Genomic DNA, 23,816 nt, shown 5'->3' with positions numbered 1-23,816 from the left:
GTGCCTTTGTAATACAAAATTCCATTATGAAAAAAATGAATTATCAAAAACTGTAAAATTAAGCACAGAATTAGCTTACCGGTACTTACCCTGATGAATAATTTTGAATACAGCTCAGAAGGAGCTGACAGTTCTGAAAGACAGGACAGTGCTGTCTGCCTGTTGTCTGCTGAAGGTAGCTATGGTGAGCATAATTTTAATCAAGGTGTGGCAAGTAAATAACAATACCAGTGTCACAAATACGATTTATTGCAAAATTACAACTAACTTTTATCCCCTTCAGCATACTCCCCTCGCCTATCTAAACACCACTGCATTTGTGTCATCAGTTGTTAAAAGGAATGCTGCACGTCATCCATTGTCACCCTGTTCAACAGTGTGGCTGTTTCTGCTTTTACCACTTCAACACACTGAAAATGTGTTCACTTCATCAATGCACTTTCAATTGAGGGAACAGGTAACAGTCACAGAGAGCCAGATCTGGTGAATACAGAGGATGTTCGAGTACAGGAATGTGCTTGTTTGCTAAACCTTTTGCACATCGTGGCATTGTGGGCTGAGGCGCTGTCCTGCTGCAGAATCCGAGCATCTTCTTCCACAAATCTGGTCTTTTCTTCCTCACTCTTTCCCTCAGTTTGATTAGGACTTCTTTGTAATAATTATGATTAACTGTTTGATTGTCAGGCACTCATTCAGTCATCATAACAACCCCAATATTGAGAAAATGATCACTATTGCCTTCAGTTTTGACTAGCTCATTTGTGCATTTTTTCATTCTTTGTCAACTGCATTTTAACACCAGCCCCCACCCCATGCACATGTTGCACAGTAGAAGATGCACAATCTTGTTACTTAGTTAAAATGGCTCATTGTTCTTTCGAATGAATTTCTCTGGCAATACTATATGCATTTTCAGCCATTTAAATATTTATATATAAAAACAAAGATGAGGTGACTTACCGAACAAAAGCGCTGGCAGGTCGATAGACACACAAACAAACACAAACACACACACAAAATTCAAGCTTTCGCAACAAACTGTTGCCTCATCAGGAAAGAGGGAAGGAGAGGGGAAGACGAAAGGAAGTGGGTTTTAAGGGAGAGGGTAAGGAGTCATTCCAATCCCGGGAGTGGAAAGACTTACCTTAGGGGGAAAAAAGGACAGGTATACACTCGCACACACGCACATATCCATCCACGCATGTCTGCTTGTGTCTGTATGTGTGGATGGATATGTGCGTGTGTGCGAGTGTATACCTGTCCTTTTTTCCCCCTAAGGTAAGTCTTTCCGCTCCCGGGATTGGAATGACTCCTTACCCTCTCCCTTAAAACCCACTTCCTTTCGTCTTCCCCTCTCCTTCCCTCTTTCCTGATGAGGCAACAGTTTGTTGCGAAAGCTTGAATTTTGTGTGTGTGTTTGTGTTTGTTTGTGTGTCTATCGACCTGCCAGCGCTTTTGTTCGGTAAGTCACCTCATCTTTGTTTTTATATATAATTTTTCCCACGTGGAATGTTTCCTTCCATTATATTGATATCATTTAAATATTTATTTATATTATCTACCTCTAGGATATGCTCTCTTAATGACAGCTGAGAGACTGGTTAACTTTTCCCAAGGTTAGAAATAAGATATTTGTATTTCTCATCGTGACCATTATTCTTAATGACATGGTTCTTATATTGGCAAATCTGTGTTAACAAATGTCACATTTACTATCTTATTCTATAACAATCTATCAGACACAGAAATGTATTTCCATACTCTCATGACTCTCACATGCACAGTCACTGCTGTGTTCTGGCATTGGAATCTGACTGAGGCTTGTGCCGATCTTGGTGAGGGTAGGTAGTGAGGTCCCAGAGGAGGCATTAGGTGGGGAGTGGGAGGTGTAGCAGGGTAGGTTTAGGCTGTAGTGGCACCTCTGGGAGTGTGTGGGGATGTGGCAGGGATGGGAAATTGGGCCACCAGGTGCAGCATTCAGAAGCTGTGCCAGGGGAGAAGATAGGAGAGTATAGAAGCGGAGAAGGGGAAAGGAATATGCAGGCGTGATGCAAGATCAAGCAGGAAAGGGATACAGGCAGGTGGGGTCAGGAACTAGTGAAGGTCTAGGCTAGAGGGGGTATGAGAATGGAGGATACATTGTGTGGATGGCTGGCACCTGTGCAATTTTCAGTGGGAACCCAGACAGCACAGGCTGCAAAGTAGTTCTTTAAGTTGAGCACACCACGTTGCACTACGTGATCAGCAACTGTGTGATCTAGCGGTCTCTCAGCCACATTTTAGCGGTGGCCGTTTGTGCGATCTGACAGTTCATTAATGGTCACACTCATAAACTGCTGCACAGTGGTTGTACCTAAGTCCATATGACTGCATTCACATTAGGTCTGGTCTTTTACAGAGTAGGAGATGCCTTTGGCAGGACGAGAGTAGTTGGTGCGGAGAGTGAGCCTCCACACCTGCACTGACCGACACAGTGCTCGTGCCGCAGGTGGCAAAAATGAAAAGAGCTTATTAGGCTGTTGGGACCTCAGATTAATATGCTATCCACTTTCAGACCACAGGAAGGTACTGACTATACCTCTACTTGCAGGTGGCCACTGATCTGGGGAAAAATGGTAGAACTCACAACACTAATAAACACAAAATTTAGAGAGTATAACAACAGAGTTGTATTCTAAAATCAGAACAGAACAAGTCGTTCATAAGCAAGGACAGCCTCCAATGGCATAAAAACTTTCACAAAACAACATATTGAATGACCACAGAACTAGAAATTTCACGAGCTTGACTGAGAGCACGTCAGAGAGGGAACACTGAACCGTAAGAACTAGGTTTAAGTAACAAAAGGGTTGGAAGACTTCAATGGATCGTAACGCATGGCTGGCATTGTAACTTTCCCATCACTTTGCAAAATACTCACAATCACCAAACGTCCAAAACAGCAATCGAATCTGAGTGACATTGAATAGTTAAACTTTACTACGGCATGGCGGTTAGTGCCTGTAGCTGAGATGCAGTTGTCGGCAAGAAGAAGATCTTGCATAATGGGATGGTGCAGTGGCAGTCAGATGTCAACCTGCTGGGTGTACCAATAGCTAATTTCACCTGCTGGGCCATAGAACTGGCCATTTCCTTTTTTCCCCAGAGCTTCCATAGCCTGTCACCACTACAACCATCAGAATAGTGAGCTTTCCTGAATCTCACAAACATGAAGTTGCAGCAGTCGAACTTGAATCTTTTTAATGGCCACCATCATAGTGAACAAATTTCTAATTCCTCTCAGAATGATGGCAGGAAAGACCTGTTTACAGATTTCAGTTTCTCTGTTTGTCGAGGATTATTATTATTATTATTATTATTATTATTATTGAGGATCTTTCCTCTCTGAATCACTGTGATGCTTTAACTTGGAGCTGAATTTTTAGATGCTTCAAAATAAAATTTATACACAAAGTATGGATACAGCAGTGATTTGTTCCTCATCTAAAGGCCCTGATCCTGTTTGCTGATTTAATATTGATTGATTACTTCTTGACTCATCCTTTTGTTTCTGGCCATCCACACACGTCATGCCATTGGGGGAGACGGGGTCATAAATTGACATATTACAGGAGGATGTATTGGACATGTGTTGCACATGACTCTTTTACAGGGATATGAGTCCCAGGCCAAGGGATTGGGGCAACGGCAGAATACGGCCAGGTTGGAGTGTGTAATACTAATGTGAGGGTTGGGAATAGTCGTGAGGAGAATATTTTTCATTTCTGTGTATGATGAGAGGTTGTCAAAACAATGCCAGAGAATGAAATTTGGTTGCTCCAGTCCTGGGTGGTAGTGAATTGTGAAGGAGGCAGTCCTTTGTGGCTGGTCAGTGAACATAGGGCAGCTGGTGGTTGACTGGAGAGACAAACCAATGGCAGTCTCCTTCTGGAAAAGGTAGGTAGGATCATTTCAGTCTGCAAAGGCCTGAGATAGACTCTTGAAATATCTGGAGAAGGACTGCTCATCACTGATATCTGATGAATAAAGGTGTCTAAAGCTGTACGGAAGAGACTTCTTAGTGTGGAATGTGTGGCAGCTATTCAAATGAAGGTACTGTTGATGATTGGTACATCTCATGTGGACAGAGGTTCTGATGGAACCATCTGTAATGTGCAGATTGACATTGAGGAAGGTGAATTGTTGAGTGAGGAGAAAGAGATGAAGGGAATCAGGGGAATGAATTTGAGGTTCTGGAGGAATGAGGACAGTGTGTCCTCGTCCTCAGCCCAGATAACAAAGATGTCATCAGTGAATCTGAACCAGGTGAGAGATTTGGGATTCCTCTAGGTGACAGATGAATACACTGGTTCGGGATGGTGCCATTCAGCACAATGTCATGAACAAAGTGTCATTACATTATAATTGCACACTTGACTGCATCTCAAAGGAATTTTGTATAATCCTGCTCTGACAACTGGCAGGCATAGGTTCTTTGGAGTATTCAAATATTCATGCAGCTTTATTATGGGTGTAAAAATTGGGTCAGTACTGTGGGGCTAGGGAATTACCAATTGTTTTTCCTGTATACTATAGTTTTATCAAAGTCCAGTTGTTACAATGCTAGAATGTAAGGGCTATAGAAATTCTGAAAAAAAAAAAGAAAACTTAAAAGGAAAAGGGGGAGGGTTGATGTTAGACCAGATGTGAGTCTTAATCTTAAACTAAACTGTGCCAACTCTTCTGCATTACAATCTCCATAGCACTTGTTGCAATAGCACCGGGATCTTAGGCTGCAGTCTGATGATTTCATAAAACGACCGTCGTGTGGTATCATGGTATCAAGCAAACAGTTAAGCTTGCTGAGCTCATTTAAGTTGGAAAATACTGAGTGTATATTTAAATTCTGTGATAACATCTGCAATATTACAAGATGAAACATTAGGCCCACAAAAATATCTTAGGCCCCGGCCTAATGCCCATATAACAAAAATCATGAAGGATGTAAATATTGGCCTAAAAGTATTCATTTTATGGTGAACCCTGCAAAGCAGGCTGGTTACAACACACTTGTATGCCCAATCTTAGAATATTTATGAACTGTGTGGGACCATACCTGCAAGACTAACACAGGATATTGAACATATTCAAATGGTCACAAACTTTCTTGACCCAAAAACATTGAGAAAAATGTGAACTGGCAGATGCTTGAAGAAAGACATTAATTGCTCCACGAAAGCCTATTGATGAAGTTTCTAGAACCAGTTTAAGTGAAGAATCTAGAAATGTACTTTAGCCTCAATGTACTGCTTTCATGCGGAATACAAAGTTAAGATTAAACAAATTACAACATGCACACGGCCATTTTAGCAGTAAATCTTTCCGTGCTCCACATATGATTTCAGCAGAAAGAAATAAAAGCTGTATGTTACAATGCTAAGTACCCTCTGATGTGCACTTCACATTGGTTTGCAGAATATGTATGCAGATGTAAATAATGTTCATGTCAGTGGTGTTCCTAATTTATGTGGGAAACATTTCATACAAAAATGAGAAGTATCCTTAGGAGATTCCACATCAGATTTGTCTTATACAAACCTACAAAAACTGTTGTGTCCTTGCTTCATATGAGAATAAACTGACTCTGCATAATAAATCCCTTGTTATAGGCAAAAATGGGTCCAGAAATTCATGCTCTTTCTTCTGCTGCCAAACCTTTAGCAGGCTGGATGGTGGGAGATGCCATTAAACAGTGTATAGATATTTGTGGAAAATATGGCTACCTGAAAGGTAAAATCCTGGCATTTGTCTTATTTTATGTTTTTGCAACAAAAATAAATACCACAAAATTTATTAAGTGCATCACAAGTTGTGTGGCTTACAATCAAACTATAAAATGTTTTTACTTTTCAGCATCTGGACTTGGAGATATTCGCAACTTCACTGATGCAAACTGTACATATGAGGGGGAAAATAATGTACTTTTGCAACAAGCAAGTAACTGGCTAGTTCAGCTGTGGAAAAATCGCAGGGGAAGTGTACATGATTTTGACATGCCTCTCAATTCTGTTTCATTCTTATCTGATGCAGCAGACATTCTTCAGAGCAGATTTATGGCTGTATCTGTGGAAGAAGCAGTAAATCCAAAAAGTAAGATAATATATAACATTAAGTACCACACAGTCAGCAGCTATGTAAATGTAAGAGCATGCTAATACATACTTTCACAGTATAAAGCACCTAATGCAACTGACAGAAATGCATTCAGACTCTGTTGCTGTTGCTTCGACAAAGATAGTGAATGTATTCCTTTGTGGTAGTGTGTAGTCCATCACATTAATATAGCTCCATAGTTTTGATGTGGGTTGTGCTTTCTCACATATCAAAGAAGGGAAGGGGGTGGTAAAGGTTTCCTGTCTTTATCTTCTTCGATCCTATCAACCGCAACTATTTTTTCCTTTTTTACTTCTCATCTTGAGGACCTGTCTATTGACACAGATTAGTGATGCTGCATTATTATAGGAGGAGAAGGCATTTGTGCCTTACAGTATATAATGCTATTGATAGACAAACACTAGTATATAACCATCAGAGAATGAAGAATGTGTGCAGGGCAGCAAGTCTGTCAAAAACTGCTGTTGTGGAATGATGTGCAGAGTTCCATGCTTGACACTCGAAACAAGATGCCAGTCAGTCTGGGAGGACAGTTGACATAAGTGGGAGACACTCAAGCATCCACACTATAGTTCTGATCTCTCCTCATGTGATTATCACATCTCCTGTCCCTAAAAAAAGGCCTCAAAGGGTCAATTTTTCCTGTTGGATGAGTATGTGCAGCAGTCAGTTACAGACTTCCTCATGTAACAGGAAATGCTGCCTGAAATGCATATCTTTGACCTGGTGTGTCAGTGGGACCATTGCCTCAGGGCTCAAAGTAGTTTTGCCTGATTGGCACACCAATTCTGGACTGTAAGGCTTATGGACAGAAACTTTATGAATGGATCCCTCAGCAACTTCCCTGTTAAGTCACTCAATTAAATTAAGATGGCACAACTATAGTGACAGTTTATTTTTAATACAATATACAGATTAAGTTGCCGTGTCTTTGTCTTGTGTCAATATCAATCAGTGGAAAGTCTAGGATGGAATAACAACAGTATTACAAAAAAGATAGATTGCTACTCACCATACACAAGAGACGCTGAGTCACAGGAATGAACAATGAAAAGACTGCACAAGCACAACACGTACATACATGGCCACTGTGGCTGGACTGAGTCATCTGATGGAGAAGCAATCTGGGGTGGGTGGTGAGGATAAGGAGGAGGCTGGAGCAGGGAAGGGAAGGAATAGCAAAGTAGGGGTGGGGAAAGTGTAGTGCTGCTTGTGGGAACTTGCAGGGACATGGTGGGTCAGGGTAAGGCTGCCAGGTGCAGGCAGAAGGGGGGGGGGGGGGGGGGGTGGAACAAAAGAGGGCTGAATAGGAGAGATGTAGAGCAGGGAAAACATACTATTGATGGATAGGTAGATTGAGCACAAAGACTAGCGAAGGTTGAAGCTATGGAGTTCTGGAAACATAGGATATATGGCAGGGAGAGTTTTCACCTGCCCTATTCAGAAAATCTGGTATTGGTAGAAAGGATCCAGATGGCACAGGCTGTGAAGCAGTTACTGAAGTAAAGCACATTGTGCTGCACATCTTGTGCAGCAACTGGGTGGTCCAACTGCTTCTCAGCCACATTTATCAATTGTAATGCCAATGTAGATATCAGCATAGTGATTGCAGTTTAGTTCATAGATCACATGACTGCTTTCACAGGTAGCACTGCCTTTGGTGGGACAGGAGATGACTGTGACTGGACTGGAGTAGGCGGTTGTGGGAAGACGTATGGGACAGGTCTTGCATCTAGGCTATTGTAGGGATATGAACCATGAGGCAAGGCGCTGGGAGCAGAGGTGGAGTAAGGGGGGATAAGGATATTGCGTGTGTTTGGTAGGTGGTAGAATACCACTGTGGGAGGGGTGAGAAGTATAGCAGGAAGGATATTTCTCATTTCAGGGCACAATGAGAGGAAGTTGAAATCCTCATAGAGAATATGATCGAGTTGGTCAAATCCCCGTTGGTACTGAGTCACAAGCAGAAAACTTCTTTGTCGCTGGATAATGGCTATATGGAATGTGTTAGGTGACTGGAGAGACAAGAAATGGGACGTCTGTTTCTATACAACACTGGGAGGGTAATTTCAGGATTTGCACGCCTCACTGAGATTGTCAGTGTAATTTGAGAGGGACTGCTTCTCACTGCATGCAGGACAACCATGGGTGGCTAGGCTGTATAGAAGGGACTGCATGTTATCGAGTGGATGGCAGCTGTCAAAGAGGAGGTATTGCTGGTGCTTGCTAGGACTGATATTGACAGAGGTACTGATGTAGACATCTTTGAAATGGAAGTCAACATCGAGGAAGTTGGCTTGTTGGGTCGATGAGGAACAGATGAAGCAAAGGGGGGAGAGGAAGTGTGGATATGGCATCATCAGCTAGATCCAGATCACAAAGCTGTTATCAATTAATCTTGAAATAGGTAAGCGATTTGGGATTCTGGGTGGTTAGAAAGGTTTACTCTAGATGGCCGATGGATAGGTTAGCATAGGACGGTGCTCATTGCTGTCCTACAGATTTGTTTGTAGCTTATGCTCACAAATGAAAAGTAATTGTGGGTGAAGATACAATTATTTGTATTGTAAATAGAAACTGCCTTTTCTTGCTGCACTGCATTTTATTTCTCCCAGATGCATTTCACCTTTTTCACTGTAAGACATCGTCAGTGGCATCTAGAATGATACAGTTTTGTTTTGATATGTGTTATTTGTAGATTATAAAACAATTCATGTAGCACTTTTTACATAAATAAGTGATTAATTACATTTCTTCACATTTTTGGTTGGCATACAATTGTATATGATTGTCATGGTGACAAAGAAGGATCTAGTAGGTTTGGAGTAATTCAGACATTGGGAAAGGTTGGAAGTTGTGTTAGAGCTAACAGCCCTATTGTGCATAAACAAATTGTTACAATTCTCTCACTTACACTTTGTAATTTAGAAACAGCCATCACTGTGAATGGCAAACAAAAAATGGGTCGGTACATGGTATATGTGGGGTCTGTCGAGTCCTGAGCATATGCAAAGGCTGCAAGATGAAATAGACAAAGACGATATAAACTTTTCTGCAATACAAGAAACAAGATTTCCTGGAGAATACAAACAGAACCTTGGAGAATATACTATATTCAACAGTGGTGAGAAACAAAAGCAAGAATTTGGAATTGCATTTCTCGTGAGATACCCACATATACAGGATGGTGGTAATATTGTATACACAGCATGGGTCAGTGCATTGTCAGAACTCTCATTTGTAGTTAGGTGAGTCATGTGAAAAGCTTTCTCACACGATTATGGCCACACGATGGGCATTAACGAACTTTGAATGCAGAAACACAGTTGGAGCTAGACTCGTGTTATGTTCCATTTTGGAAGTCGTTTGGGAATTATATATTCTGAGATACACAGAGTCAAGAGTGTGTGATGAAGATCAAAATTTAGGCATTACTTCTCACCATGGCCAACACCCTTCACTTAATGACTAAGAGAAACAGCGTTATTGTCCAGTTGTCAGTGCTAACAGACAATCAACACTGTGTGAAATAACCACAAAAATTAATGTGAGATGTATAATGAACATATCTAGTAAGACAGTGCAGTGAAATATGGCATTATTGGGCTATGGCTGCAAACTACCAATGCAAGTACCTGTGGTAACAGCATGACATTGGATGGAGTGCCTATCCTAGGTCCGTGATCCTAGACAACTGGAAAACAGTGGTGTGGTCAGACAAGTCCTGATTTCTTTTGGTAAGAGCTGATGGTAGGGCTTGAGTGTGTTGCAGACCCCATGAAGCCGTGGACTGAAGTTGTGAACAAATCACTGTGCAAGCTGTTGGTGGCTCCATAATGGCGTGGGCTGTGTTTATACGGAAGGTCTATGGTCCAACTGAACTGCTCATTGATTGGAAATGGTTATGTCTGGCTACTTGGAGACCATTTGCAATCATTCAAGGACTTCATGATCCCAATCAACAGTGGAATTTTTATGGATGACCATGCACCATGTCAGTGAGCCACAGTGGTTCACGACTGGTTTGAAGAATATTCTAGATGATCTGAGTAAATGATTTGGTCGCCCAGATTGCTCAACATAAATCCTATTGAAATGAGACATAAATAAGAGGTCAGTTTGTGCACAAAATACTGCACTGCCAACACTTTTTTAATTATGGATGGCTATAAAGGCAGCACAGCTCAGTATTTCTGCAGGAGACTTCTAGTGACTTGTCAAGCTCATGCCACATAGACTTGCTGCACTATACTGGAAAAAAGGAGATTCAACAAGATGTTATGAGGTATCCCATGACTTTTGTCATCTCAGTGCAATATTCTATATACGAGCAAAAGCCCAGTGGTTCAGTGTTTCTATTGTCAATATTCATGCACCTACAAATGACAAAGAAGACACTGTAAAAGACAGTGTAAAAAATAGTTTCTATGAATGCCTGGAGAAAGTGTGTGAAAGCTTACTGTAACATGACATAAAAATTGTACTGGGAGACTTTAATGCTGAGGAAGGAAAAGATAGACATTACGAAATGATTATTGGAAATGAAAGCCTCCATGAAGAAACCAATGAAAATGCACCGAGAATGATCTCATTTGCTGAATCAAAAGAGCAGTAGAAGGTCCTGTACTAGTTCTTCATTAGACACAATCTCTTCAGGACTTGATGACCCAAATATCAACTATGTCCTCTAATCTCCAAAACTTCACATTTGAAGATTAAGTGTGGTGCAGTTTCTTCACCCTCACCACAGAGCCAACTCATAGGGGCTTCTTTCTCTTTAACCATCATGTGCCGATGTTTCTTAAAGTTCCCATGGCCTCTCATTAGTCCTACCATGAGTTCAGTCTGTCCCCTGTTCAAGCCCAGGATTACATAAGTTCACTTAAAACATGGCTTTGGCATCATTAGTTTCCCTTGTTTAATTGCTGGGACTCACAGCAGGTTTGCTCTGCCTGTTGCCTCCCTCCAGTCTGACAAACAAAGTTTGCTTTTCTTTCCAAAAACTTCAGTCCTCGAAGTTCTTGACAAGGAAAACCTTGCTGAAACTCTATAACACAATCATCAGTACTGCTTTATGGAGTGAAAACATGGAGCATGACCAAAAGAAAACAATACCAACTCTCAGTCTTTGAAAATAAAGTATACAGGAAAATCTTTGGTCCAGCATTGCACTAAGGAACATAAAGATAGGTTTGGAGCTCCAATAAAGAATTAGTTATAGCCGATATGTTGTGAGAATGGACCCTGGCAGAATAGCTCGTCAGATATATCACAAGAAGACAGAAGGCTCAAGATCCCTGAATAAGGAAGAACACGATAGCAAAATGAGGTGAGCTCTGAACTCAGAATGTTTGGTATAACTGAATGGAAGGAAGCAGTGGAAGACAAGAGGCAATTGGAGGCAGATAGTAAAAGGGACTTGGGATTCTCAACGACCCAGAGAAGTCAGTGGAGTGAATGAGTGAGTGAAGAGAGTGAATGGCATGTGGGATAGTTTCATGAAAGGAAAGATGAAAATAAAAATTTCTGATGAAAACAGATGCCACCACAGCTATAAAAGGTCAGCAGCAGTAATTCTACAAGTCAGGACTTGACAGTGGCCAAAAAGTATTCGGCTAAAAGCTCATGGACATTTATCAACTCACTATGACTGAAGGTCACAAAAATTTTATTAGTATACATTACTGTGAAGCCATGAATAAGAATGTACATAATAATTGTGATTTTCCAAAGAACAGTCTAACTGCAATGGATGATGTAACTATATATTTACTGAGAAGATGTATTATTTTTCTAAATTATTACATTAATTCTGTATCAATAAGAGATAAATATCAAGTCTTCTGCATAGAAAATAAGTAAGGAATTCTTAAAATATGAAAGCAACCAACAGGAGCATCAACAGCTAAATAATATAACTAGGGAAGCAATAATATACTTCAAAGTGTTTGCTTTTCGTCTCATCATAAAACACATTCATATCTATCCTAGTTATGCAGAAAAATACTAGAAATATTTCAGGTTTTGGACAAAGTCCTTCTTCAGAAGTAGAAAACTTACACACATATACACAACAAAAAAACTTGCACCAACACGGCCACTGTCACCAGACACTAAGGCCTAAATGTGACTGCATCAGATATGAGCGACGATCTAGTTGGAGTGGGTAGTGGGTTGAAGTACGAGTAAGAGGCATTGGGGTGGGGAGAGGGGGTGACAGCAGGGTAGGGGTGGGGGTAGATGCTAGTACTGCCAATGGGAGCATGCATGGGAACCCGAAGGGGGAGGGGGAGGGGAGGGAGGGGGGGGGGGGAGAGAGAGACAGAGACAGAGAGAGAGAGAGAGAGAGAGAGAGAGACCGAGACCATGTCCAAGTTCTTTACTTCCGAATAAGGACTTTGTCCAAGAACTGAAATATTTCTAGTATTCTTTTTCAATGTGCCCGCTCTCATGGACCAACACCTTCAACCTATTACCCGGAACCTATCCTCTTATATAAAAGATACCAACCATTTCCTCGACTGACTCTCCACAGTTCCTTTCCCTTTACCACACGGTGCCCTGCTCGTCACTATTGATGCCACCTCCCTGTACACTAACATTCCTAATGCCCATGGCCTTACTGCTATTGAACACTACCTTTCCAGATGCCCTATGGATTCCAAACCAACAACCTCCTTCCTAGTCTCGATGACCAACTATATCCTCACCCACAATTACTTCTCCTTTGAAGGCATTATCTACAAACAAATCCATGGTACGGCTATGGGCACCCGCATGGCACCTTCCTATGCTAACCTATTCATGGGCCATCTAGAGGAATCCTTCCTAAAAACCCAAAATCCTAAACCTCTCACCTGATTCAGATTCATTGATGACATCTTTGCTATCTGGATTGAAGGTGAGGACACCTTATTCACACTCCTCCAGAACCTCAAAAACTTCTCCCCCATTTGCTTCACCTGGTCCTGCTCAACCCAACAAGCCACCTTCCTAGATGTTGACCTCCACCTCAGAGATGGCTACATCAGTACCTCCGTCCATATCAAACCTACTAACCACCAGCAATACCTCCACTTCAACCGCTGCCCCACTTCGACAGCTGCCACCCATTTCATACCAAGAAGTCCCTTCCGTACAGCATAGCCACCCATGGTTGTCGTATCTGCAGTGACAAGCAGACCCTCTCTAAATATACCGAGGGTCTCACTGAAGCCTTCACTGACCATAATTATCCTCCCACCCTTATACAAAAACGAATCTCCCGTGCCTTATCTTTCCAGGCTTGCACCACCTCCTGAAGACCCACAGTCTGGCCACAGAGGAGCAACTGAATTACATTCTCCGCCAGGGTTTCGATTACCTCTCGTCGTGCCCTGAAATGAGAAATATCCTTCCCACCCCTCTTACCGTGGTATTCCGCCATCCACCGAACCTACATAATATACTCGTCCATCCTTACAAGACCCCTGCTCCCAATCTGTTACCTCATGGCTCATACCCCTGTAATAGACATAGATGCAAGACCTGTCCCATACATCCTCCTACCACCACCTACTCCAGTCCGGTCACTAACATCACCTATCACATCAAAGAAGGGCTACCTGTGAAACCAGTCATGTGATTTACAAGCTAAGCTGCAACCACTGTGCTGCATTCTATGTAGGCATGACAACCAAAAAGCTGTCTGTCTGCGTGAATGGCCAGTGACAAATGGTGACCAAAAAACAAGTGGACCAACCTGTAGCTGAAAATGCTGCCAAACATGATACCCCTCATCTCAATGACTGCTTCACAGCCTGTGCCATATGGATCCTTCCCACCAACACCAACTTTTCTGAATTGTGCAGGTGGGAACTTTCCCTGCAATACATCCTACATTCCCATTACCTTCCTGGCCTCAACCTTCATTAGTCACTGTCCTCACCCATCCAGCCCCCTCCCTGTTCCCATTCCAGCACTACAGAGCCATCATTTCACCGCTTTTAATTTCTCTCCTTTCTGCTGCTTACCCCCTACCCCCTCCACACCTTCTCTCCTGCTCCCCGTCTAAAGTGCAACACTTCACAGTCTGCCAACCCCACCATACTATCCCTCCCTCTCCCCACCCCAGTCTCCTCCTTACCCCCACCCAGTCGCCACTCCCATCATGCACTGGTGCTGCTGCTCGCAGTGTGGTTTCAGCTCTCTGAGACTGTAGACGTGTGTGCAAGTTGTGCTTGCGTGTGTGTGTGTGTGTGTGTGTGTGTGTGTGTGTGTGTGTGTGTGTCTACTGCTGACAAAGACCTTAATGGCTGAAAGCTATGATTGTGTGAATCTTTTTATTGTGCCTATCGCGACTCAGCATCTCCGCTATATGGTGAGTAGCGACTTTCCTTCTCTCGTATTGTTACATTCCATCCTGGATTTTCCATTGTTTGATTTCAGCATCTCTTCTATGTGAGAATTCTATTTATTGAATCAGTATTGTTACAGACAAAAGATTTTTATGGCTGTAGTTAATATTTTTCATTGTATATTACCTACCATTGTGGACATGGTGGTTTAGTGGGCAGAGCACTAGACTCTTGCCCTGGACAAACTTGTTTCAATACCGTGAAGGAGCAGGGATTTTGTTCATTCCAGTCACTCTAGAATGTCTTCAGATCCCCTCAGTCTAACAACCACTTGAGTAAGGGTTCTTTCTTAGTGGCAAAATGTGGTCGGCTGAGCACCCTCACCCTCCTAGTGCCATGACAGAGGAAGAACTGCAGTCAGGCCAGTAGCCTGGTCACACGTTTGCACCACAAACTTTGTCTTTGCCTTTCATTACCTATTGTGGCTTAATCAGTATCATGCTGTGAAGTATGTTCAATGAGTTCTAATTGGTTATTGTTATCTTCTAATCCTTAAAAATGCCATGACTGGTTTCAACTGGCCGTCCTCTTAAAAAACTGTAAGCCCATCGGTGCCTATAAAGTAGAGTTCGTATTTGTGCTTCATTCTGACCTCTTATCGTTAGCTAAAGGTTTTGTTTTGTACGTGCATCTGTCAGTGTACAATACTCAGTATTTACATTTATTATTATCATTTAGTCTCGAAAGACTGAAGGTAGCAGTTTCTATAGTTTTATTAGGTCATTTTCGGGTGTACGGGATAATCATTAGGTGTAGCTTACTGTAGGTTACTGTTTAATTCTTTAAAAATATTCACTATATATCCCCTAGCAGTTTACTGTAGGTCATGGTTTTTTTTCTTTAGTATTCACTAGATGGGCCGTAGCAGGAAAATAAGCACAAGATCTAGCTTCTACCATACATTTTTATTGTTTCTCATTGTTGAGTGTTGTTTCTGCCAACAAGTGTAGCTGTTAATCTTCTGTGGGAGTAGGTTTCCTTAAGTTTCTTACAGTAAATCACATCTTAGTTAGATGGATAGGGACTGTGTCTGTTGTGTGTGGATGCAAGAGGAGTTGGCCACAGTTCAAACACAGCTGGAAGCATTGTTGGCCACAGTCACCAGACTCCAGAGTAATTTGTGGTGTGGTGGGGATGGGGTGCCTGGGGCAGCCTCTGCTGTACTAGATGTGCAAGGGGGGGGGGGGGGGGGGGATGTTGCAGCTCTCTGTCACTGAGCCGACCTCAGGTGCAACTAAGCTAGCCGGCCCATTCTCACCTCAGTGTGGGTGGCGGACTGTGTCGCGTTCTCGAGCCTCAAGAAGGAAGGCTGCATGGGGGACGCAGGTTCCTGCCAAATCCCATGCACTTTTCTAATAGATTGTGTGCTATATGATGCTGGGAGGGGGGGGGCTGAGCTGGATCAGAATGCACCCTCTGCCACATTAGTGGGCACTCCTTCAGCAAGGTCCAGACAGGCACGTGGGGATAGGGGTTTGTTAGTTATTGGGAGCTCCAATGTTAGGCAGGTCATGAAGCCCCAGCTATGGTAGAGAAGAAGTCCAATGTTCACTCGGTGTGCTTGCTGGGGGGGTCTTGTCCAGGATGTGGAAGAGGATCTTCCGGCGGCTATCGAGCATGCGGGGTGCAGCTAGCTGCAGATTGTTGCACATGTCGGCGCCAACAATACCAGTCGTCGGGTTTCCCAGAAAATCCTTGGGTCCTTTCAAAGTCTGGCAAAACTGGCGAAGGTGACCTCCATCTCTTGAGGAGTGGAAGCCAAGCTGACAATTTGCAGCATCTTACCCAGGGTGGACTGGGGTCTTCTGCTTTGGTGTCTAGTGGAGAATCTAAACCAGAGGCTATGTCGACTCTGTGACGAAAATGGTTGTAGATTCCTCAACCTACGCTATTGGGTGAAAGGTTGTAGGATGCCCGTCAATAGATCAGGGGTGCACTACACACAGGAAGCAGCTACATGGGTAGCACAGTACTTGTGGTGTGCACATGGTTTTTTTTTTAGATTTGGTTCCTCCCCATGGGAAACAAACTGTTGGCCTGAAGAATTACCAGTTCATGACTCTGATGTGGGTGTGCCAACTCCTAAACAGGTCATTCCAAAGGATTTAAATATGCTAAATCTCATGTTAGTAAATTGTTGAAGTGTCTGTAGCGAGATACCCGAGTTACACTCTGAAATAAACAGTAGTAATGCCAATATTGTATTAGGTACTGAAAGCTGGTTGAAACCCGACATAAATAGAAGTGAAATTTTGAAATTGGATTAAACAATGTTTAGGAAGAATAGAACTGATGCTATGGGAGGTGGTGCATTCATTGCAGTTAAAAGTTGTTTAAATGCAGTTGAGATCAATACTGGTTCAGACTGTGAAATAGTCCGGATAAAGCTGTCAATCAGACAAAGAGTGACCATTGTATTAGGATGTTTTTATAGACCACCAGCACCCGCAAAAAATGTCGCAGAATGTTTCAGAGAAAGTCTTGAGTACATAGGAAATAAATATCCAAATTATCCATTAGTTATAGGTGGAGTCTTTAATTTGGCATCCATTGACTGGGAAAATTACAAGTTTATCACAGGGACAGAAGCAAAGACTTGTGTGAAGTTATTCTCGGAGTGCTCTCAACATATAACCTTGAACAATTGGTTAGAATACCAAATCAAGATGGGAACATATTAGATATCTTGGTGACAAACAGACCTGATCTTTTTGAGGAAGGTAATCTAGAAGAAGGTATTAGCAACCATAACGCATAATGTCGTTGTGGCTTCTATGACAGTGGAAGTCGGGAAAAAAAAGAGAGAGAGAGAAAAGAAAAAAAAGTGTCATTAATGAATATCTTCATAGTCAACTCCAAGCATTCACCCTGGGACACAAAATATGTGCCTAGAAAACCACAGGGGAGGGAAAGGATCCAGCTTGGTTCAACAAACATATTAGGAAGTTACTGAGAAAACAGAGAATTTTGCACAGTGAAGTGAAAACAGGTGTCAAAAGGCCAATGGGAGATTCTTCTAATGAATTTGAAAGCAATATTTTATCTGCAGATTCTAAAAATGACCCCAAAAAAATTTGGTCATCCGTAAAATCTATGAACGCTACAAATAATTCAATACCTTCCTTGCTGACAATACAAGTAATGTAACGGATGATGATAAACAGAAGGCTGAAATTGTAAACCTAGATTTCAAAAACTCATTTACAGTAGAGGACTGCAACACCATTCCCCCTTTCAATTATCAAACAAATGCAAGGAAGGCTGACATAGTGTTTAGTGTGTGTGGGATTGTAAAACAGTTAAGATCCATATACGCCAGGAAGGCATCTGGCTCAGACGGTATCCCCATAAGATTTTATGTTGACTATGCTACAAATATACCACCATTCTTATCCACCATCTATCAGAGATCGTTGGAAGAGTGGAAAGTTCCACAGGACTGGAAGAAGGCCCAGGTCATAGCAATCTATAAAAAGGGTAGAAAATTGGATGCACATAATTACCGGCCAATTTCACTGACATCGATTTGTTGTAGAATCATGGAACATATTTTCTGTTCAGACATAATCATTTTTCTAGACTGTGAGAAGCTCATTTGCAGAAACCAACATGGTTTTAGAAAACAACAGTCATGTGAGACCTGGCTGGCCCTCTTTGTGTGCGCTTACGTTCTATCAAATTACATATGCGGTTGGATAGAAAGTTTTCTAACAGACAGAGATCAGTATGTCATCTTCAATGGGGATACTTCAACAGAAACAAGCATGACATCAGGTGTGCCCCAGAGCAGTGTAATAGGTCTGCTGCCTTTTATGATTTACATAAATGATCTGGTTGATGGTAGTGACAGCAGCATTAGACAGTTTGCCGATGATACTGTAGTCTACAGGAAAGTAGTATCGCACAAAAGTTGTGAAAAAATGAGGATTTGCAGAAAATAAATGCGTGGTGTAATGCCTGGCAGTTACTTCTCAATATTAGTAAGTGTAACCTACTGCGTATAACAAAGCCAAAATCCTCATTAATGTACAAGTACAAAATAAATGCCCAGTTTTTGGAAGTGGTAACATCCATCAAGTATTTGGGTGTGACTGTTCAAAATGATCTCAAATGGAACGATCAGATTTACACACGTAACGGGTAAGGCGAACTCTAGATTGTGGGTTATTGGTAGAATTCTGAAGTGATGCAGTCCTTCAACAAAGGAAATGGCTTACAATACTGTAGTTCATCCCGTCTTAGAGTATTGTTCGTCTGACAAACTGCCTATTGGCTTCTGTCTTGGGTTCTTCGGCCGACGTTCATCTAATGATTTTACTGATGTTTCACCAGCATGAGTGGCTGGCATTGTTGGCAAAATTACTAGATGAACGTCGGCTGAAGAACCCGAGACAGAAGCCAATAGCCAGTTTGTCAACAAGTGGCCACGAAAGCCTTAACAATTTTGTATTGTTCATCTGTATGGGACCCTTACCAGTTGGGCCTGATTCAAGAGATTGAGAAGGTTCAAAGAAGAGCAGCAAGATTCATGACTGGTACATTTAGCCATCACGAGAGCATTACAAATCTCACAGAAAGTTTGAATTGGGACACACTTGCAGGTAGACAATGCACTAAAAGGAATGGGCTGCTCACTAAATTCAAATTTTGATTGTCGCTGAGGATGTAGAGCATTTATTATTACCACCAACTTTCAAATCGCACAATGATCACCATTCAAAGATAAGGGAAATTAGAGCTCATACTGAGGCATTCAGACAGTCATGTTTCCCTTGCGCGATCCACGAGTGGAACAGAGAGGGGGGAAATTTGACTGTGGCACGAATAGTGCCCTATGCCTCACACCGCTTGGTGGCTAGTGGATTATATGCGTAGATACAGATGTAGAAAAATGAGTATTCATGTTAGCTGCATATTACGTACACCTGAACTGTCACATTCAGAGCAACACCGCAGTATACGACATGTTCCTAATGGCAAACATCTCATAAAAGAAATTTTGAGATGGTGTAAATGAAATAATTTAGTTACAGTAACTATCAGCACTTTGTTGTATGCTATAAATAATAATAATCTTTAGAATTACCTTTGTGTTTTTAGTAATGGTATGTGGAGTCATTATATGTGAAATGATTTTATGTTTTGCATTACACAGCCTTGCTCTCTGCGTACGAATGGCTAATATGTTGGTTGCTAGTAACAACAGAGGAAAAGCTGGATGCATTGCTAAAGAGTGGAGCTGATCCTTTCACTGCAAAGAACAATGCACAAGTATTTCATGCTAGAACTCTTTCACTGGCATATGCAGAGGTAACTATACAAAGTTTTCTTTTTTCAAGCTATGTAGCACATACTAAAGGCCCCTGAAAATTCCACCCATGAGTGAATTCAAGTACCCTGAGTTATGTTTTCAGATCTACCAAGATATGCCAAGTTTGGACTTATAGAATTTGACTTAACTTCCATTTCAAATGATTTGTCAGTAGGTGGTAACTTGTAATCAGTATTTTCCTGCACAGGAAAATTTTGTTCCTGAATACATTTTGTGCATGTTGGAATATGGAGGTTGCACTGTAATTACAAACTGATGTGCTCAAAGCTTTCATTTTTTTTCCAGTACATGAAGGCAGTTGAAAAATTCTCAGAGTAGAATATCCCTGTACACTAACACACTTGGTCCAGTGATGTTCAAATGCCATCATCTCATCTTGAAAACTGTTCAAATTGCCTTCATCTCATCTTGAAAACTAGATTCCTACAGGCCTGCAAATTACCCATCAACTTCAGCTGTCAGTTCTTCATTTGAAAAGAATTTTCACCTCAGGGTAGAGATGGGAGTATGATGGAGCCAAAACAGGCAATATGGTTGTGGCATCCATTCGTATATTAGTTTGTGTATTTTTGCTGTGACAGTGGCACTTACATTTGGGTGTGATCTAACTTGGCGAAATATGACTTTCCTCCTTACCAAACCTGGGCTTTTTTCTTGTATCTTTTGCTATAGTTGGTCCAGGAGGTTAGTGCAGTATTGTTCTGTAACTGTTTGACCAGTGGGAAGTTGATGTGTCAGGGGAATCCCTTTTGCATCCCAAAAAACTGACACTTGACCTTTTCTGCCAACCGTATTGCCTTTGCATTTTTTCTTTTTTTTCCCCACTACTTTGACTGTTTTTTGTCCTTGGGTGAAACCAAGTTTCACCTGTGGTCACAAACCAGTGCAAAAAACCTTATTGGTTGCTCTGAAAACAGGCCTTCCATTCAGAAGCATGTCTTATCCTTCAGTAAGAGTCAGAACACCCATCTAGCAGATAATTTTCTCCTATTCAGTTCCTCTACTAAAATGTGATGTACACTTTCAATAGGTAATCCTCTTTGACCATCTTACCCACTTTTGCAATAATTTCTGGAGTAGTGGCACATTTTGGCTGATCACTACATGGATCATCACCTAAGGTGTCTCCATCAAGTTTAAACTGAGAAACAGTTGAATATGAAGGAGCACAGTCCTCTAGTGTGTTCTGAAAATTGGCATGAATTTCCTATGTTTTCATAATGTTCTTTATGAAGCATTTAATCACTCTTCGAGTCTTGATTATTTCCATATTCGAAAACCATTACATGGGAACAACTACAAAGAGACATCCTCATCACAGATCACTACCGATGCACGGATGCATCATGTGTTTGGAAGCCTTATTGTTGTAGCTCTGTTGGTGTTTCTATGAACTTTTCAGTTCTCTTATATTAATAAAAACTAGAATACATTGTTCTTCACAAACATTGTACTGAGCTTGACAAAAGCTGAAATATTGATGGACTGCATTCAAAATGATTCAAAACTGAACTGACCTCATATGGTCACTGCCACACCATTTATAGTAAGCACATCTACTATTTTACATTATCGAAAACATTGCATTGATAGATTGCAGCTAAAAAGTACAGTTTTGCAAGAAGTTACACACATATTGGAATATTGTACTTTATATAAAATTTGTTGTTACAATCTCAGTCCAGAATATATCACAATTTAATGTAAAATTACATTAAGTTACATTTCTTAACAATATTTCGACTAATGTTTTTAATTGCAGCTTAATTATGGCAAACAGTTATTGCAGGTATAATTTTAGTGTCAGTGTAAAAACTGTGAACTATTGCACATTACATTCTCGCTATGAGAAGACGTTTAGGTGTGGTTCCCAGAGCTACTGATATGATGACCATTACATAAATATTTTATGAACTGCTAATTTCATAATAAAATTGAATAATTAGCTGAAAGTTGCATAAACATGAAATAGGAGTGAAAAGTCAAGTTTTTACAGGTGTAAACAATGAATAAACAAAGCAGTAAATACACAAAATACGTAAGCAGGATACACAGTGATGGTATGGATTATGACAGTTTATCTGGTATCAGTCAGTACAGTAAGTGTTACGCTACTCTGCTACATGATGTACACTCCGAAGTACTTTGCATAAGAATTATGCAGAAGACCCTCTCAGGATATGCACAGAGCAGAGCATGTCATGTGTGACTGGTGTAAAACATTGTGTCCCCCCTCCCCTTCCCTACCTCCCCAGCATGGCTTACCAACACTGCACGTATCCTATCCCCATCAATTCCTTGTCTCTTCCCACAGGCAGCACAGCATTTTTCTCCTCCTCTGTGCTGCCAGCCTTCCCCTCCCCTCCCCTGCACCATGCCTCCTCATTATCCGTACCACCCATCCCAGCAGATCACATCACATGCAGTCACTATTTCTGAGGAAGTACGTTGTCTGAAAGCTGAATCTTTGATTAATGTGTTCCAAATATAATGTAATTGGATTGATAAAAAAATCTATTCACCATGCAGTGGCAGAACACACATGTAAAAGAAGGTTCTAATCAAGCAAGCTTTCGGAGCCGTGGCTCCTTCTTCAGGCAGAAGAGCTGAAGGGGAAGGAAGAGGTGTGAAGGAAATGGGCTGGAGAGGTATAGGAGGTATAGGGAAAGGAGTAGATATTGGAAAGATCACCCAGAACTGCAGGTCAGGCGAAGCTTACTGGACGGGATGAAAAGTAAAGACCTTCTCATCCCATCTGGTATGTCTCCCTGACATGCAATTCTGAGTGACTTTTCTGAAATCTATTCCTTCTCCTAGACCTCTCCAGTTCTTTTCCTTCACCCCTATTCATTTCCCAACCCTCCTGCCTGAAGGAACCACTGGCTCTGAAAGCTGCCTAGTTATAACCTGCTTTTACGTGTGCTTTCTGCTGCTGCTTAGTGAGTAGATTTTTTTATCTATCCAATTACACTATACTATCAAAAGGTGATTTGTTTCTATATTGCTATTATTCCATTTGGGACTTTCAAGAGTTAAATAGGTAGCAGACTTGATTAAACATAAACTTGTGTGTTGTTTAATTCGCAACAATAATAATAATAATCATAACCTCCTGTTAAATACATTGACTGATCACAGACTTTTAATGTCTGGCTTCTCTGAAGTTTTCATCACACTTTCACCAAGTTCCAATACTCATCACATATACACTAGAAATGTCACATTATAGTGTGTCCCATTTTTTTATTGTCTTGTTAGGTAGATGAAAGGCCATGTTGTCATGTTATACCTGGAGTAGTTTATATATTCCTTGTCATTAAAGTGAGAAACTAGGGGACATACATAGGGTAACGTGCATAGGGTGAATGGGCATAGGCAGAGGGTGTATACTGGCAACTCGCAATATCCTGTTGCAGAGCCTACTCTACAACATGACATTCGTGATCACAGCACTTGTTCCACCACACGCACCATCTGGATTCTTCCCCCAGACACCTGTTATTATTGCTGATTTTTTGGGTCATTTTCGTCTGGTACCATACTTGGTGAATAAGAGTCTTATGAAAGGACCTTTGTGTGCTCAACTCCCTACCATGTTGGGTTGTGTGAGGCTGCACTATGAACTGCATGAAGATTCCTGGACCAATTGCACCTCACGCGAGGGTACAGCAAATCTTGGAGCTGCACTCATCCACATGCTGCACACACAAACGCATCATGCGAGAAGACATGACTTTCTCCAGTGTGTGTTGTGGCAGAAATTTCAGAGTTGAATGCACAGAGGTTGACACTTAGGGCTCAAATTGAGAAACATTCAGAAATATGGCACGAATAATACAACACAATGACCTATCCGTGAGAACAAAATCGGCTCATGTGAAACAGCACAGCAGGTGTGTATAGCCTTGCAGTGGGCATGCTGGGAATTATGACAG

At 41.5% G+C, this 23,816-nt stretch overlaps 1 protein-coding gene across 1 annotated transcript in view; it reads left to right on the top strand.

The window, feature by feature from the left end:
• LOC126481047 (peroxisomal acyl-coenzyme A oxidase 3-like) overlaps positions 1 to 23,816 on the top strand; it is a 250,775-nt gene that overhangs the window by 148,490 nt on the left and 78,469 nt on the right. Inside the window, exons 9-11 of the mRNA XM_050104529.1 lie at positions 5,649 to 5,769; positions 5,893 to 6,129; positions 19,705 to 19,859. Coding sequence (XP_049960486.1) covers positions 5,649 to 5,769; positions 5,893 to 6,129; positions 19,705 to 19,859 — 513 coding nt within the window. The remainder of the gene's footprint in view (positions 1 to 5,648; positions 5,770 to 5,892; positions 6,130 to 19,704; positions 19,860 to 23,816) is intronic.

Source organism: Schistocerca serialis, chromosome 5, assembly GCF_023864345.2.
Source record: "Schistocerca serialis cubense isolate TAMUIC-IGC-003099 chromosome 5, iqSchSeri2.2, whole genome shotgun sequence".
Classification (NCBI taxonomy): Eukaryota; Metazoa; Arthropoda; class Insecta; order Orthoptera; family Acrididae; genus Schistocerca; species Schistocerca serialis.
This window is presented reverse-complemented; position numbering and strand designations above follow the sequence as displayed.